The sequence below is a fragment of the Ruditapes philippinarum genome, unplaced genomic scaffold (genome assembly GCF_026571515.1).
Source record: "Ruditapes philippinarum isolate M1 unplaced genomic scaffold, ASM2657151v2 ctg4485_1_1_1_1, whole genome shotgun sequence".
In the NCBI taxonomy this organism is placed as follows: domain Eukaryota; kingdom Metazoa; phylum Mollusca; class Bivalvia; order Venerida; family Veneridae; genus Ruditapes; species Ruditapes philippinarum.
This window is the reverse complement of record NW_026862752.1, coordinates 59,936-75,848: the sequence shown is the minus strand read 5'-3', so window position 1 is coordinate 75,848 and position 15,913 is coordinate 59,936. Positions and strand designations below refer to the sequence as shown.

General features: G+C 31.5%; 1 protein-coding gene across 1 annotated transcript; it reads left to right on the top strand.

The window, feature by feature from the left end:
• The first annotated feature begins 5,625 nt into the window (after window positions 1-5,625).
• Window positions 5,626-7,389, top strand: LOC132720103 (heat shock 70 kDa protein 12A-like). Its single transcript, XM_060704089.1, has one exon. The coding sequence runs from the start codon at window positions 5,626-5,628 to the stop codon at window positions 7,387-7,389; it is 1,764 nt and encodes a 587-aa protein (XP_060560072.1).
• Window positions 7,390-15,913: the final 8,524 nt, after the last annotated feature.

Sequence of the window (15,913 nt, the reverse complement as noted above, 5' to 3'; positions counted from 1 at the left end):
CACTTTAATTCTTTCAAAGGTCCGGAAGGAAAAGGGGGTTCTTTTTACAAAAAACATGCGTCCCCCAAGAAAAATTTTTTTTCGGAAAAAAGCTACCAGGGGGGAAATTTAAAAAATTGAAGGGTAAAAAATTTACAAATTAAGCGTTACTTCTTTTTAGACTTATACGGGGTTGGAGTTTTTTTAAAATTTTTAAAAAATTTCAAAAATGAATCCAATTCAGTTACCAATTTTTAAAATTTTTACTTTCCCTTTACCCCCCTCTTGGTTTTCCTTTAATGGTTGGGGCCCATAAGTATTGAAACCCAAACTTTTTAATCCCTAAAAATAAATTGGGGCCAACTAAAAATTTTTGAAATAGCTGGGAAATCAAAATGCATCTTTTACCCTTGCGCATTTTGAAATCCCTTTTCCCCCTTTTGGTGTTTTTTTAAAAGGTTTTGTAACCCCCAGGTTACCCAAAAAATTCCACCTTTCCTTTTTAGGTGCCATATGACCTTATACTGTGTTGTTAGGTTGTAAAAATGAAAACAAACCTAAAACCTATTTATATATAATGGACATATCCAACTTCTAATATATTATATGGAACTGTCCAATTATCCAATTTTGGGGTATATCAAGATGACAGTTTTTGAAGTTAATTAGAGTCTATTTCAGGCTGCACAGATTTTAATTGCCTCCTGAGCACACTATTACTGATGGCCAAGAATATAATCATTTTCCAATCTTCAGCAAATGGCTAAAACTTTATGTTTTCATCCATAGATAAATTACCATACCCCCTAATGTTAAATGTAAAATCGAATATTAATTCTATCTATTATTAGCTTTTAAGCACTAAGAGAAATTTTTTTTTGTTTCATTTTTTTTCAGCTAAATGAATCATTCAGAAAGGGAAATGATGAGGCAAAGAAGATTGTAGTCATATCAGAAGCAGAGAAAGAGAAAAGAAAAAAGAATTTGCAACCTTCCTAGGGCCACACTTTTAAAAAGGGATATTTTCTCCCCCCCTCAATGTTACAAAAAGGGAAGATCATAAACTTTTAAAATTAAAATCCCGGGTTTAGGGGGCCAATGGAAAAGATTCTGTTGAAAAATCTTTTACTCCGGTTTTTTGGTTTTAGAAAAATTACTCGTTACCCCCATGATACCCCTTTATTCAAAACACTCCATGATTTTCTGAAACACCTCATAGCTTAAAACTGAAAACTTCCAGTTTGAAAAAAATTAAAGTTTTAAAAGGCCCAAAAATTTGGGAAGAAAATAAAGATTTCCCAAGAATGAAAATTTTTAAATTTTAATTTTTGACCCCTTTAATATCAAAGGGTTTTTTTCCCTTTTTCAGGGTTTCTCAAAATTTTTGGGGGAAATTTTTTAAATTTGGAATTGGTTTTTAAGTGCCCCACAAATATTTCCTATTTTAATTTTAGGGAATATTTTTTCCTTTTTGGTTTTTTTGAACATAAAAATTTGTTAGGGGAAAAATATAACTGGTAATTTTTGGGAATTTTTTTTATTTCCAGGGTTTATCAGCAAATTACCCAAAAAGGTTTGGGCTTCTTCTTAAATTGTTTTGACTCATTGGAGGATGAAAGTTTTAAATAAAACCCTTTTTAACCTTAAAAAACCATTCTATACTGGTTTTTTTTAACATTTTTAGGGAAATTTTAAATATAAATTTACTTCAAAAAATTATTTTCAATGTTTTTCCAATAAAATTTTTTACAAATATTTATTTCATTTATTTTTAATTTATTTTTGGGAATTTCTTTTTGATATGGGAGATTTTATTTCTCACTTGACCCTTTTTAGACAATTTTTTGAATATGGGGCCTGTTTATTTTAAAAAGGTTTCTTTTTTTGTTTTTCCCCTTGATAAAAAAATATCTGCTTTTTTGGGTCTTTTTAACGCCCAAAACCCAAAAAGAAAAAGTAAGAATGTAAATTTCATACCCTTTTTATGTAAAAGTTTTTTATTCTGTTTTTTGGCTATTGGTTAACTTTAATGATTTTATGTACACTTTAAAAACTGATCTTGTTTTGGAAATTGTGAAAGGGTTTTTATTTCAAATTTTAAAATTTAACTAAAACTGGGGGTCAAAATTAAAAAGGGTGGTTTAATTTGTTGATTTCCCAAAACAAACATGCCTAAAACCCCTTGTGGGGTTTTGAATCCTAAACAGGGATTTGGGAAATTTTTTTTATAATGGGGAAACTTAACCCATTTCTAGCCTTAGGGTTTCATGGGGTTTGTGGTTTTTAAATCAATGGGTCCCCCCTTTCTTGGAGCAAAAAAATAATGAAAGTAAAACCTGGAAAGGGTTGCCATTATAACCTATACTGTGTTGGTGCAACATAAAATCAAACCAAAGACAGAAAGAGACCAGATTAATGAAATTCAAGCTGTTAATACATTTATGTTAAGAAACTTACTTTTCGAAGCTCATACTTACAGCCAATATATATATATATATATATATGATGCCTTCCATGTTTTATATTGACATGCCTAGAGAAGTCCTCATTCTTTGGGCCTAAGGGTCATTTAGGTCAAGGTCACCAGATATCGATTGATTTTTACTCTTACAGGTATAACTTTATTTTATTGACAGATGTCTTTTATATTTGGTAGGAAGATAACTTGCATGGTGTTCTTCCTTTAGCTTGAGTTAAGGGTCAAGGGTGCCATTAATAGATTTCTACACATTTGTGTTTAACACACATGCTCTTGTACATATGGAAAATGTTATGTGATTTAAAACCTAAATAGCAACAATGTATTATATAGTGTAGATTCAGCAATTAAATAGGTTGATTCATTTAGTTGATTTTTTATAACAATTTACAATGTTGAAATATATTTTTCTTTAGTAGTTTTCTCTGTTCTTCTTTATTTTGTATTGTTTTTCTATCTTATCTACAATGATAATTATATTTACCTTGTTATTTTCCAAAATAAAAAAATAGTATTATTTTATTATGATATTTTGACTCACTTTTTGTATGGTCTGCTACAAAGTAATTGTGGCATATGGTAATCACTTTTCAGTTGTCTGTCCATCTGTCTGTCCATAACAAAAATGTTTGAACTACTCCTAAAAATCTACTGGTGTAATTTCATCCAAACATTACAGGAATAATCAGTACCAAGTCTAATTGTGCATATCTGTAGTTTCCAATTAAATGGTTTTTGTCAAAGTTTTAATGACTTTTAAAGTATGTCCGGACTACTTTTCGTGTACCACTAATGCACTTTGAATGAAATTTTACAGGATTTATAATCAAGCACGCCCGCACTATATGCATTTTATTACATGAAAACAAAACACTAACGACTCCATTATATATATATATATATATATATATATATATATATATATATATATATATATATATATATATATATATATATATATATATATATATATATATATATATATATATATATATATATATATATATATATATATATATATATATATATATATCATAACTTTATTACAAAACGCAAACTTAACAACTGAAAATAATTCAAAATGTTTAAAATCAAAAGTTCACCTGTCCATCGAAGTACCAAATGTGAAAATCCCAAAATCACGCATTTTCATAACAGTGAAGGCAAAAACCAAAATAAAAAACCCAAAAAAGTCACTCATAAATTTCTATTGGAAATGCCACCGTCGGGATCTTTAGAAACGACAATGTCTTCCATCAGCGTCTCTTACAGATGTACATCGTCACCTCATAGACCTTACTAGGGTGCGAGTAGTCGCCTGTGGAATTTGACGCCATTTGGCCCGTAATGCAGCCCGAAGTCCTTGTACGTCACGAATGATTTGACTCTTCCCAGTCCGATTTTTAAGTGATCCCAAAATGTCCAATTGGGTTTTAGTCTGCAGACACGGATGGCCAGTTAGCCCTGTTCTGTTGCAGAAAATTCAAGGATACTCTCGCCACGTGCGGTCTTCTGCATAAATAACGTCCCATGATGCTGCCGAACGAATGGAACCAGGACAGGCTGTAGAACGGTATTAATGTACCGTTGAGCGTTCAAACCTAAGCGGCGTAATCTTCCTCAACGTCCTACACCTTCAAACAAGATTTGTCCTGTACTTGGCAGTACCTGCCAATAACATAGTCGACTCTCGTCCGCTGCGCTCCTCTTCTACGACACAGCTATCCCTGAACACGTTGTCTTCGGTCACTTGAGTCGACCATTACTTTGATCTCGTCAGAAAAGATAACGCTGTCCCATCTGTTTAAGCGTCAACGGGCTTGGGCGGCTGCCCAGCGTCTTCTTGCAAGTCTTTGGCGTGGTAATAATGGTGGGCAATGGTATGGCCTGTGACATCGAAGACCAGCATCCCTCAAACAGCGACAATGGTGCGAGCAGAGAACATCGGATTTTGGCGTCCTGGAATAGTTCTGGCAGTTTCTGCTTGTGTCCTAAACCGATTGGCAATGTGTACCAGGCGAATATTGATATATTGGCGCGTTGTCGTAACCCTCCGCTGGTCTTGTCTCCGTCGGTCGTTGACGGTATCAGGAGTACGAAAACGCTGGTGAAGCCGAGAAATTGTAGACTGATGGACGCCAAATGGTTGGCGATTTGTTGGTAAGATAGACCAGTCTGAATCTGCCCTAAAGCTATCCAGCGATTATTTATTTATAGAACCATTGCGTACAAGTTGCTAGCAAGTCATGAGTAGTTTATCTTTTCAAATTTAGCACCTTTTATAGAGGAAAATTGTGTGTGCATGCAAATTCCGTGGGAGCTTTTACGATTTCTAAAAGTGACCATTGGCATTGTTTAATACTCATTTTCATAAAGATTTTGATTACTGATCTGTGTCAAACATTTCTAGAAAGGTGTAAAAAACAAGTTAATAATCAACAGTTTAAAAAATTAGATAATTTCATTTCATATAGTAACAATAAATTGGTTCAATCTGGTTATCAAAATTAGCCAAAAGTGTTACTTTTTCGGGTTCTGTCTTTATTGCGCAATAACTTCTTCACAATGCAATCAATGTTCATAATTTTGGAATCTAAACTGCAATGTATTCGGTTTTCTGAATCTGTGAACAAATATTTATAGGAAATTTATTTTCCTTGTTAAAATGCAATTATCCCGACCGTGCGTTTTCATTGTCCTTAAGTATATATTTCAAATCAAGTGCATGAAAATAAATATTACCCACTATCTAAGTAAATGAAATTCAAGTGATACTCTTCATAAACAGATTGGCGGTATATAAATCGATCTTATAATCAAATGGTTTTCCAATATCTTAAAATATACTATGTATATTGCAGTGTATAGTTAAACGCGTAACTTGATATCAATTGATAGGGTATTTGCTAAACAGATAATAAGACATGTTTAAACAAAGTCGTGGACAAATGCCAATATCGAACTATTTGTTATACAGTAAAATCGATTAGAGGCCACTAAAAAAGTAGTGTCAATACAATGATAACATGGATGTTAAGATTTACATTAAACAAAACAAAAAATTAGATACCTTAAAAAAGAAGAGAATTAATTAAAGAAATGACACAAAATTATTGGACAATATACAAAATGGGACGGTTAATGTTACGAATTAAGTAATAGTGAAAATGGGAGGACATGTTAGCAGAAATGAATTAGCACGTGGCGTTAAGGACACAGAGAGTGTTCTTGTAGTCGTTGGAATAGATTTTGGAACCAGCAATACCGGATATGCTTTCTCTCTGGTCCGAAATCAAAGCCAAATTCATACAGGAAGGTATAAAAATAAGCTTCAGACAGATCGGGAGCCAACCACAGTGCTACTTAAACCAGATGGTTCTTTTGATTCTTTCGGATTCGAAGCTCTAGAAAACTATTGCAAGTTGTCTGAAAGTGAGCAAAATGAATACTATTTATTCAGGGCGTTCAAAATGGAACTACATAATAAACCCTTTTTTTCAAAGGACACAAAGATAAAGGATATTCACAAGAAAGAGTTCCCTGCCTGCAGGGTGTTTTCATATGTCATCGAATATCTGAAATCCTTAGCACTTTCTGTCATGCGAGAGGAAACAGATTTGAAGGAAACTGACATTTTTTGGATGTTATCAATTCCTGCAATTTGGTCACAATCTGCACGTCACTTTATGCGAAAAGCTGCAACAGATGCCGGTATCAATGAAAATAAAATAAGGTTAGTACTAGAGCCAGAAGCTGCATCCATGTATTGCAGAGAAAGGTTAATGATTGCAACAAATTCAGCTTCTATAGATCAACTTCCTGTAGGATATAAATATATTTTAGCTGATTTAGGGGGCGGTACTGCTGATATCTGCGCTCATGAAATTATTGGTAATGGAAAGTTACGAGAACTTTATAGAGCAAGTGGTGGAGACTATGGTGGTAACAAAGTAGATCTAGAATTTTACAAATTCATGATAAACCTTGTGGGTGGACCAGTGTTGACTTTGTTTGAAGAAAATCACATGTTGCTGTATCTTGATTTCTTAAAGGAATTCGAAACAAAGAAAAAAGCATTTAAAGCAGATGATCAAGTAATAAGCTTAAAATTAGAAAACGCTCTTTTGGAAATCTTAAAATCTGAAACAGGCGAAACACTAGATCAGACGTTGTCACAAATGACATCACGTTATAAAGAAAAGGTAAAATTCAAAAGTGTGGACCATAGGCTTGAGTTCAATGGTGAAATTATGGCAGGCTTCTTTAAGTCTTCAGTAGATGGTATTATAGAATCGTTGAACAAGGTTATAAAGAAATGTCCAGTAGATGTCGAAACATTGCTCCTTGTTGGTGGATTCGCAGAGTCGCCTTATCTGAGGGAGAAAATAAAAGCCAAATTTGGAAACCTAAACATATTACTTGAACAAGATTCGAGACTTGCAGTCATGAAAGGGGCTGTTTTGTTGGGCTACAATCCCAAGAATATCGTTGAAAGAAAGGCTGGGTATACATACGGCTATTCAGAAATTCGTGATTTTGATAGACAAACAGATCCCAAGGAACTCAAAATTAAAGGAGATGACGGGAAAGAGTATTGTGATGCTCACTTTAAAAGGGTTATTGAAAAAGGGCAGATTCTAAAGTATAATGAAAAAATTGAAACAAGCGTCAATGAAAATCGGAGGAACCGAGCGTTAAAACATCGCTCGGTAACAATTGAACTGTGGCAGTCGGAGCATCGTGACCCAAAGTATTGTAGGGAAGAAGAAAAGTGTTCTAGAGTTACTGAGATTGTGATGAATCCACCGGAAGATGGTTGGCCTGATCGTTTGAAAATAATACGTATATTGGAAATTAAAGAAACAGAGTTTAAGATAACAGTTAAAAATGCAACCACAGGGGAAGAATATAAAACTGAACATACTTTTTGAAGATCTGAAACGATCAAGTGATACAACTAAATGAGCTTATTTACAGTTTGAATACTTTGTTGTATTTTGATTAATAATCTCGAGTATGCATTGTGTAAATGACGAAACATTACTGTGAAATCAGTGAATAGAAACAGTCTTGCTTTATGACAACACGTTTGTTTTTTTCTAAACACTTTTTTTCCGTTATAAATAAAATGACGAGGATATAAGATATCAAACACAACATGTTTAGGTCAATATATATGGACAAACCCTGTTGACATACTTTTTATTCAGGTTATAATGCGTCAATTATAACAACTACTCACATAAATTGCGCTGATGTTGAAAAATATACTGTGTTGAGTAAATGCAAATTACTCTCTATGAAAAGGATTTATTTTATGACTTATTGGCTTCTGTGCTAGATAATAGTTTTGCAACCAAAAAAAAACTGCCATTCTAGATTTATTTAGACAAAGAAATATATACGAAAAATGCGCTAGAAGTTAGGAGGAACAAGGAAAAAAGAAGTCTTAGCATACAGTAGAAAAGTATCGCTTACGTCAGTGAAATAAAACAGAAACATATACCTCCTAGTTTACGGCTTTAAACGGATGTATGAATTCGGTAAAGATCAGTGCATTTATGATAAGACAGGATTCTGGTCTTGTTGACGCATACATGTACATGTATTTAATCTTTACATAAATACGAAAGTTACGTAACATGCTAAATTTTCACGAGTATATGATTTGTATACATGTATTAACATTAAATGCAGTACTAATTAAAATTTAATTCTGGTCTAAAGATATGTAGCTTTAAACATGAAATGAAATTTCTTTTTCCCTCTCTTTTTATAAAGATACCAAGGTAGATAGATCTTCTTCTTTTCATTCTTATCGCAAAAAGATTCACATAAATCCTGTGATTGTGTTAAAGTGTTTTTTCTTTTCTTTTTTGTTTGTACGTCATGTTAACGCATGTTTGATCTTTATATGGAAATGGAAAGTTATGTAACAGGCATATGAAAAAGTATTCTTTTTTATTTGTACCCTCAAACAAAGAGGGGTACGCATCATTATGTTTTGTTGCTGATGACTATTCATTTGTTTATTTTATATAGCACGTGTACTAAATGAACATGCTCTAAATGAACTTTCATGTTTAAATAAATTGTTGAAAAACTATTTTAAAATCTTGACTTAATGTATGCGGGATCTCATATTAATTTATCACTTCGTTCCGACTAATATTATATACTTATAAATGAAATATTGAGAAATATTGATGAAATAATATGTATATAGACTTAATATATGTACTACATTTCTGTCGCAGAAGAAATATTATTAGCTCATCACAGACTTAAAATATTTATTTTATATATAAAATAAAGGCCTAAATTGGAAACGTAAACATATTACTTGAACAAGACTCGAGACTTGCAGTCATGAAAGGGCAACAACTCCAAAGTATATCGTTGAAAGAAATGCTGGGTATACCTACGGCTATTAAGAAGTCCGTGACTTTGATATACAAACTGACCCCGAGGAACTCAAAGTAAAAGGAGATTACGGGAAAGAGTATTGTGATGCTTATTTTAAAAGGGTTATTGAAAAAGGGCAGATGAAAAAGGGCAGATTTTAAAGTATAACAAGTATTAGCATTTCCAGAAATGTTTGGAATCGCCGTTCAGCCATGAGCATAGTTCTTGCCTAATAGCTTTATTGTATGTGGTCAACACATAAAGCCAACCAAAATGCTTGATAACTCTACCATTCCGTTCTAGTCAAACTATTAACATTGATGTCTGAGAATGTTTTTTATTCTACTGCTTTTCTTTTCCTTTTGAAACGAACTATAACTGACCTGCTATACTATAGATATGATGCAATACAACTCTTTGCTCGGAAGAAAGAAATACAAGTTTTTGGGAAAAAAACACTCTTATTTAGACTTCATTATCAAATCAGAAATGACATGAAGCAAATATGGATTTTGCTGTTTTTTTCCTACAAGAACTTAAAAGACTGTTACTGAGTCCGTTCATTGATAATGGTATTTTTCAGTTGTACGAATAGATTACCCGACAAAAAATGGCGGTTGGGCGAGTCTATTTACGCACCCCTTGTCGTCCATTTAGTTATCATGTGATATTAGATTATTCGCTTTGATTGACTAAAGACAGGCGGTGTAAAGGTAGAACTGTTCAAATCTTGTTAATTGTATATTTATCGCTGTCAAGGAACGGCGATAATGACAAAATCCAAACATTCGTCAATGAAATTCGGAGGAACCGAGCGTTAAAACATCGCTCGATAACAATTGAACTGTGGCAGTCGGAGCATCGTGACCCAAAGTATTGTAGGGAAGAAGAAAAGTGCTCTAGAGTTGCTGAGATTGTGATGTATCCACCGCCAGATGGTTGGCCTGATCGTTTGAAAATAATACGTATATTGGTCATTAAAGAAACAGAGTTTAAGATAACAGTTAAAAATGCAACCACAGGGGAAGAATACAAAACTAAACATACTTTTTGAAGGTCTGAAAGATCAAGTGATACAACTAAATGAGCTTATTTACAGTTTGAATACTTTGTTGTATTTTGATTAATAATCTCGAGTATGAATTTGGAAACTATGGATGTGTAAATGACGAAACATTACTGTGAAATCAGTGAATAGAAACAGTTGCTTTATGACAACACCTTGTGTTTTTTTTCTAAACACTTTCTTATTTCTGTTATAAATAAAATGACGAGGATATTTGACAACAACTCACATAAATTGCTCTAATAATGAAAAATATACTGTGTTGAATAAATGCAAATTACACTCTATGAAATGACTTTATTTTAGGATTTATCTAATGAATGATTAGCTACATTTCTAGTTAATGGTTTGCAACCAACAAAACTGCCATTCTAGATTTATTTAGACAAAGAAATATATCGAAGTTAGGAGGAACAAGAGGAAAAAGAAGTCTTAGCATGCAATAGAAACGTATTGCTTTCGTCAGTGAAATAAAACAGAAACATAATTATACAGCATTAAACGGATCGTATGAATTCGGTAAACATCGGTGCATTTATGATAAGACAGGTTTGATGAGGTAGATTCTGGTCTTGATCTTTATATAAAATCGGGAAGTTACGTAACAGGCTAAATTTTCACGAGTATATGATTTTCATATTTACATTAAGTGCAGTGCCAATTGTGATGCATTAATGGTCTGAAGATAATGTAGCTTTAACATGAAGTTAAGTTAGTTTGAGTGAGAGCGAGTGATTGATATATTCATAGTATAAATATTGAAAACGTTAAATAAATCTTTCCCTGATTGATTGCAATTATAGGAATATCAATGCTATTTATAAATAAAGCAAACACCTGTATCAATTTCTTAATAAAAAATTCTGACAGCACAAAAACACCAGGAAAGATCAAATTTTACCCCCAAAGGCTTAGGTAATACATCTTTATGTGGCTGTTATAGGTAAAAGATTGGTTTACTTCTTAAAAAGAGTCTAAAATTTTAATAATGATAATATTGAATTTCCGATAAGCCGGTGGTATCATCTAAACAAAAAAAAAGCTGAATATTTTTTTTATTATTATTAAATATTAGGAAGCGTTTTTTCCCCTAAATATGTGCGTTTAATATCAATGGTATCGTTGATAAAAAATCTTCATGGAGTTGACCATAAGGAAACAAAAGCAACGTAAATGTATTTTTTTTGAGAACATTATTGTTTGGTTTTATTAACCTGTCAATTACATATTGATTACACGGTCGATGCACACAGTATATTAATCTTCGGTAGATGTTCGGTACGTTCCGTGAGATGTACGCAGTACGATGGAATTTAATTTAATTTGTATCTCTAAACTAAGTGTACTAGTGTACTCAGCGTTATAGCGCAATAGGGTAAATCACGAGTTTATAATCTAAGTGTATAATTTACGATTAAATTGATTTTTCAATTTATGGTTTAAATATTGACATATATGTATACGAACACAAAAACTTAAACCGTAAAATATTGTAAACTTGTCTAGTATCTCAGTTAAATAGATAAGAAGACACGATTGTATTACTAGAGCGTGTCAATCTTGTAACTTAAAACACTTTAACATGGAAACGTTAAAGGGCCTTCATTTAGTGCGATCATGAGGTGTATGACGACTGTTTTTTGTGTTCTATTTGATTAGATGTTTAAACACAAATCAATTCATTTTATTCACAAAGATTAGACCTTTTTTTTGTCATTCTTAGTCACTTTTCTCAAAATGCTTATGTGTCTAGGTAATTCTTTGTCACAAAGATAAATGTTTTACAAAAGACGAAAAGATACCTTTTCGCCTACACAAAAATTTCAAGCATATCGAGAAATGGTTCTCCGAAATTAACGTCGTTTTTTAATCTTTCTGAATAAAATAAATTGATTTGTGTTAAAACTTTTAATTAAATCGAATTAAAATCAGAAAACTTACACATCATGATCTCACTTATTGGAGGCCCTTTAACGTTTCCGTACTTTTCTATTTCAGAGCAGATAACATAACTTCCTTAATGCGAACATATTTACTAATTTCCTATAAGCCTACACAATTACCTTATCACTTTCTTTTTTCCTATAAAGATACCTATGTAGATATATCTTCTTCTTTTCATTCTTATCCCAAAAAGATTCGCATAAATCCTGTAATTGTGTACAAGTGTTTTTGTTTTTTGTTTGTACGACATGTTGACGCGTATTTGATCTTTACTGATATGAAAATGGAAAATATGTAAAAGTATTCTATTTTTTAATTTAATTTATACCCTCCAACAAATTGGAGTAGGCATCATTATATTTTGTTGTTGTTGAATGTTTCTAACTATATATTAAATTGTTTATTTTGTATATCACTAATGGCCATGCTTCACGTTTGAATAAAATGTTGCACAAAAAAATAACGACTTATTATATCGTTGGATCTCATATCATTTTATCATTTCGTACCGACTTTAATTATATATATACAATGTACTTATAAATGAAATATTGAGAAATATTGATAAATAAATGCATATTTTTATTTTCCGTAGTATCACTTTAAAAATTTATTTTTCACTGCAGTGAAACATAATATTTTCCATGTTTTCACTGGTGTCTTTCCGGACTACTTTCTTTTAACTTCAGTTAATACACAAATTTAAAAGGTGAGGTCTTTTGAATTGTAATTTCAAAAAAAAAGGAAAAAGTTTTCTTCTTCTTTAAATTTATACAAGATTTATAGTATATCTTTTGGTATGAAAATTATCATTAATGCCATTCGAGAAATCCTCAGTAATTATAGAACAAACTTGTATATCCTCCATTTATTAAATACATCTAAAAAGGGACAGATTGTAGGTTTTTTTATCACATAATATTTCAAAGCCTTAAACAAAGATCAGGTTCGTTCAAATACATCGTGTTAAGAATTAAACAGACATACTGTAGTAATAATGATTTGGAATTTATATTGAACTCAATGCTAATAGTGATCTGCTGTAGTATATTCCTTAAGAGCCAACTATAAGAAACAGATAGAGATATGCAGCAAAAGCATAATGATATTATATACTAGCAACTTTATTCCGAATCACTTTCATATTGAATACAGACCTACATTTTTTTGGAGTTTAAGTGGTAAAAACGTGTATAAATGGTACGGGAAACACATAATGGTTATAGAGCAATGAATATTCATGACCATCCAATTGTACGTTTAACTGGAAAGGCTATGATGTCTGTGTAGCTCGTAAAACAATTAACAAGTCAAGAAAGTTAGGAAAATGAAAAAAGAAAAATAAAGCAAATATACTTCTCGATTTTAAGCATTGAAACTGTCTGTTGAAAAACTAAGCGTCGCAATTTATAGATATTCTTCTTCTTACTATTATTATTATTATTATTATTATTATTATTATTATCACTATTCTCAACTAGCCTATAGTATAAATTACAAAAAGTTTTATACCAAATTGAAATGAGATAACAATAAACTTCAACAATACATTCAAAAATAAAATCTAAGACTAGATTCTATGTATGACTATTATAATACTGTTTCAGAAAATAATTTTATACATTTCATACAGTGACATTATGCCCATCAAAGGGTACAGTGAGTACAGGCGAATATCAAAATAAGTTTTCATTTTGCCGTAATTCCTTTTAATTTAATAATTTACTTCCCATAAACAATAAATAATGCACATATCCAAATAAAATTTGTGTAAATATCCATTAGAATTTACCTCTAACACTCAGTTTATAAAAAGAGTGGGGCAGTCTTTTTATATTTTAGGCAGATTTATAATTTTATCCTGAACGTTTTCTAATATCAACTGTTGGTCAAACACCATTTTAAATAACAGTCAATCTGTTGAAATATAAAGTCAATTCAGCTCAACTTGACTATGAACATATGAGCATAATGTCACTTTTAGCTATAGATTGCTTTTACAATGCTAGATTAAACTAGAAGTAATAGGTAAGTATTATATATTAGAGTCTGAAAGGTCAAAATTGTTCAGTTCTTCTTATAAACGACTTTGTACAAATGTTCTTCGTAAATTAAGATAGTTTCTTGAAATGATGTAGTTATATGTAAGTGATGGTTGTTATTTGGTCTCATTTGATCTTAAACATATGTTTACCCTTCTTTACACGGACGATTTAGTTTTAAAACCTAAAACAAAAATAGAGCTTCCGACTGTGATGACTGAGATTTCAAAATCAATCACGAGAAAAAAAGTCATATTTTTCATGAATGGCCATTACTTGCAAGCTTTTGAAAAATGATTCCGTAGGGGAGACACTTTAGAAGTAACGTCTAATTATAAATATCATCTAACAATGTTTTGTATCAAAAACATCGGAAGAAGCATACAATACTATTTTTTTCTCACTTTAAACGAACTTATTGCGATATGGGCAACTACAGTATCTTTATTGTTTAAAATATTTGTCTAAAAAATAATACCTACATAGTCATATGACTCAGAATATTGATTTCCATTTAACCAAGTTCAGTAAATACGAGTATGCATTGAACTTTACCTGGTCAACTCCAAAAACGTTGTTTCACAGAGAATAAGGTGGGGCCCCAACTGTTTTGCAATAGTTCTTAAAGCAATCAAAATCTCAATATAAATATAAATAAAGTTCTTATATCATGATTTTAAAGTTCAATTTTGTTCGGCAGTAGAATTAGATGTTCGTATCATATTCGACGGGTACTTTTTACTCATGTATTTGGTCAGGAATGGACGAAGCAGGGGTAAGTAAGTTCGACTTGTTTTTGTCGTGAATTATCAATACAGATATCATTAAATGTCATAATTAGATGTGAATTTTCATAAATATTTCAGTTTATAATTTATTGAACACTACAAACTATACAAGAAACTACAAAATGAGAATAAAAGTACAGTACAAAATACAAAATGAGAATAAAAGTACAGTACAAAATACAAAATGAGAATAAAAGTACAGTACAAAATACAAAATGAGAATAAAAGTACAGTACAAAATACAAAATGAGAATAAAAGTACAGTACAAAATGAGAATAAAAGTACAGTACAAAATACAAAATGAGAATAAAAGTACAGTACAAAATAATGCAGTGTAATGCAATTCAATTGCTTGCAGCGTTCAAGGATTCATTTCCAAAAATACAAATAGTACAGACTCGAACTTCCAGAAACTGGGTATCTGGCAAATATAAATCAGTTATTGTGAACCCCACAAGTGAGACGGACATTATCAAAACAAAACCCTTGAATACCTACCTATACACAATCGTTTTTCATGTCTGTTTATTTTGTTTTTCATTTTACGAGAATATGTATGCTTGACGTCATGATCTGACCGAAAATACGACCCAGGTCTATTTAAATTATGGAAATAGATCAAAGAGATAGGGCAAATTAGACGAATGTTCATTTAATCATAAATGGCAGCCACAGAAATAAAGAGTTCATTAGTTTGAAAATAACCATATGGCTTCATAAAACTATAAATAGAAAGTTCTGCATTTGTTGTGCATTTGTACATAATTTATCCTGTGCCACACCTAATGATAAATTTGGGTATGAATAAAATTTATAAACATGTAGGATTGACATTAATCGAATTACTTCGAAAATGCCAATTTCTATACTGTTTAAGGTATGATCACCCTTACGGGTACTATAAGGAACTGAAAAATTGACAAAATAGGTAACATACACCTGTATGTAAAATTTAAACAGACTTTACCGTACGAAAATCGAGTTATGGCCACTTTTCTGAACTGAAGCTAGGATGTTATGAGAGCCCTTTTTCAGAAATGAGGAACCCTTAAATAATCTGCAATAACATCCTAATAAAAACGTTTTCCCATTAATTTTAGTAAGAAACAAAAAGTACCATTCAGCTACCAATCCACATAAACAAAATTACGGTTCCTACTAATATTTTATGAAATATGTATAAAAATGTTACCCTACCCCACCCATTTT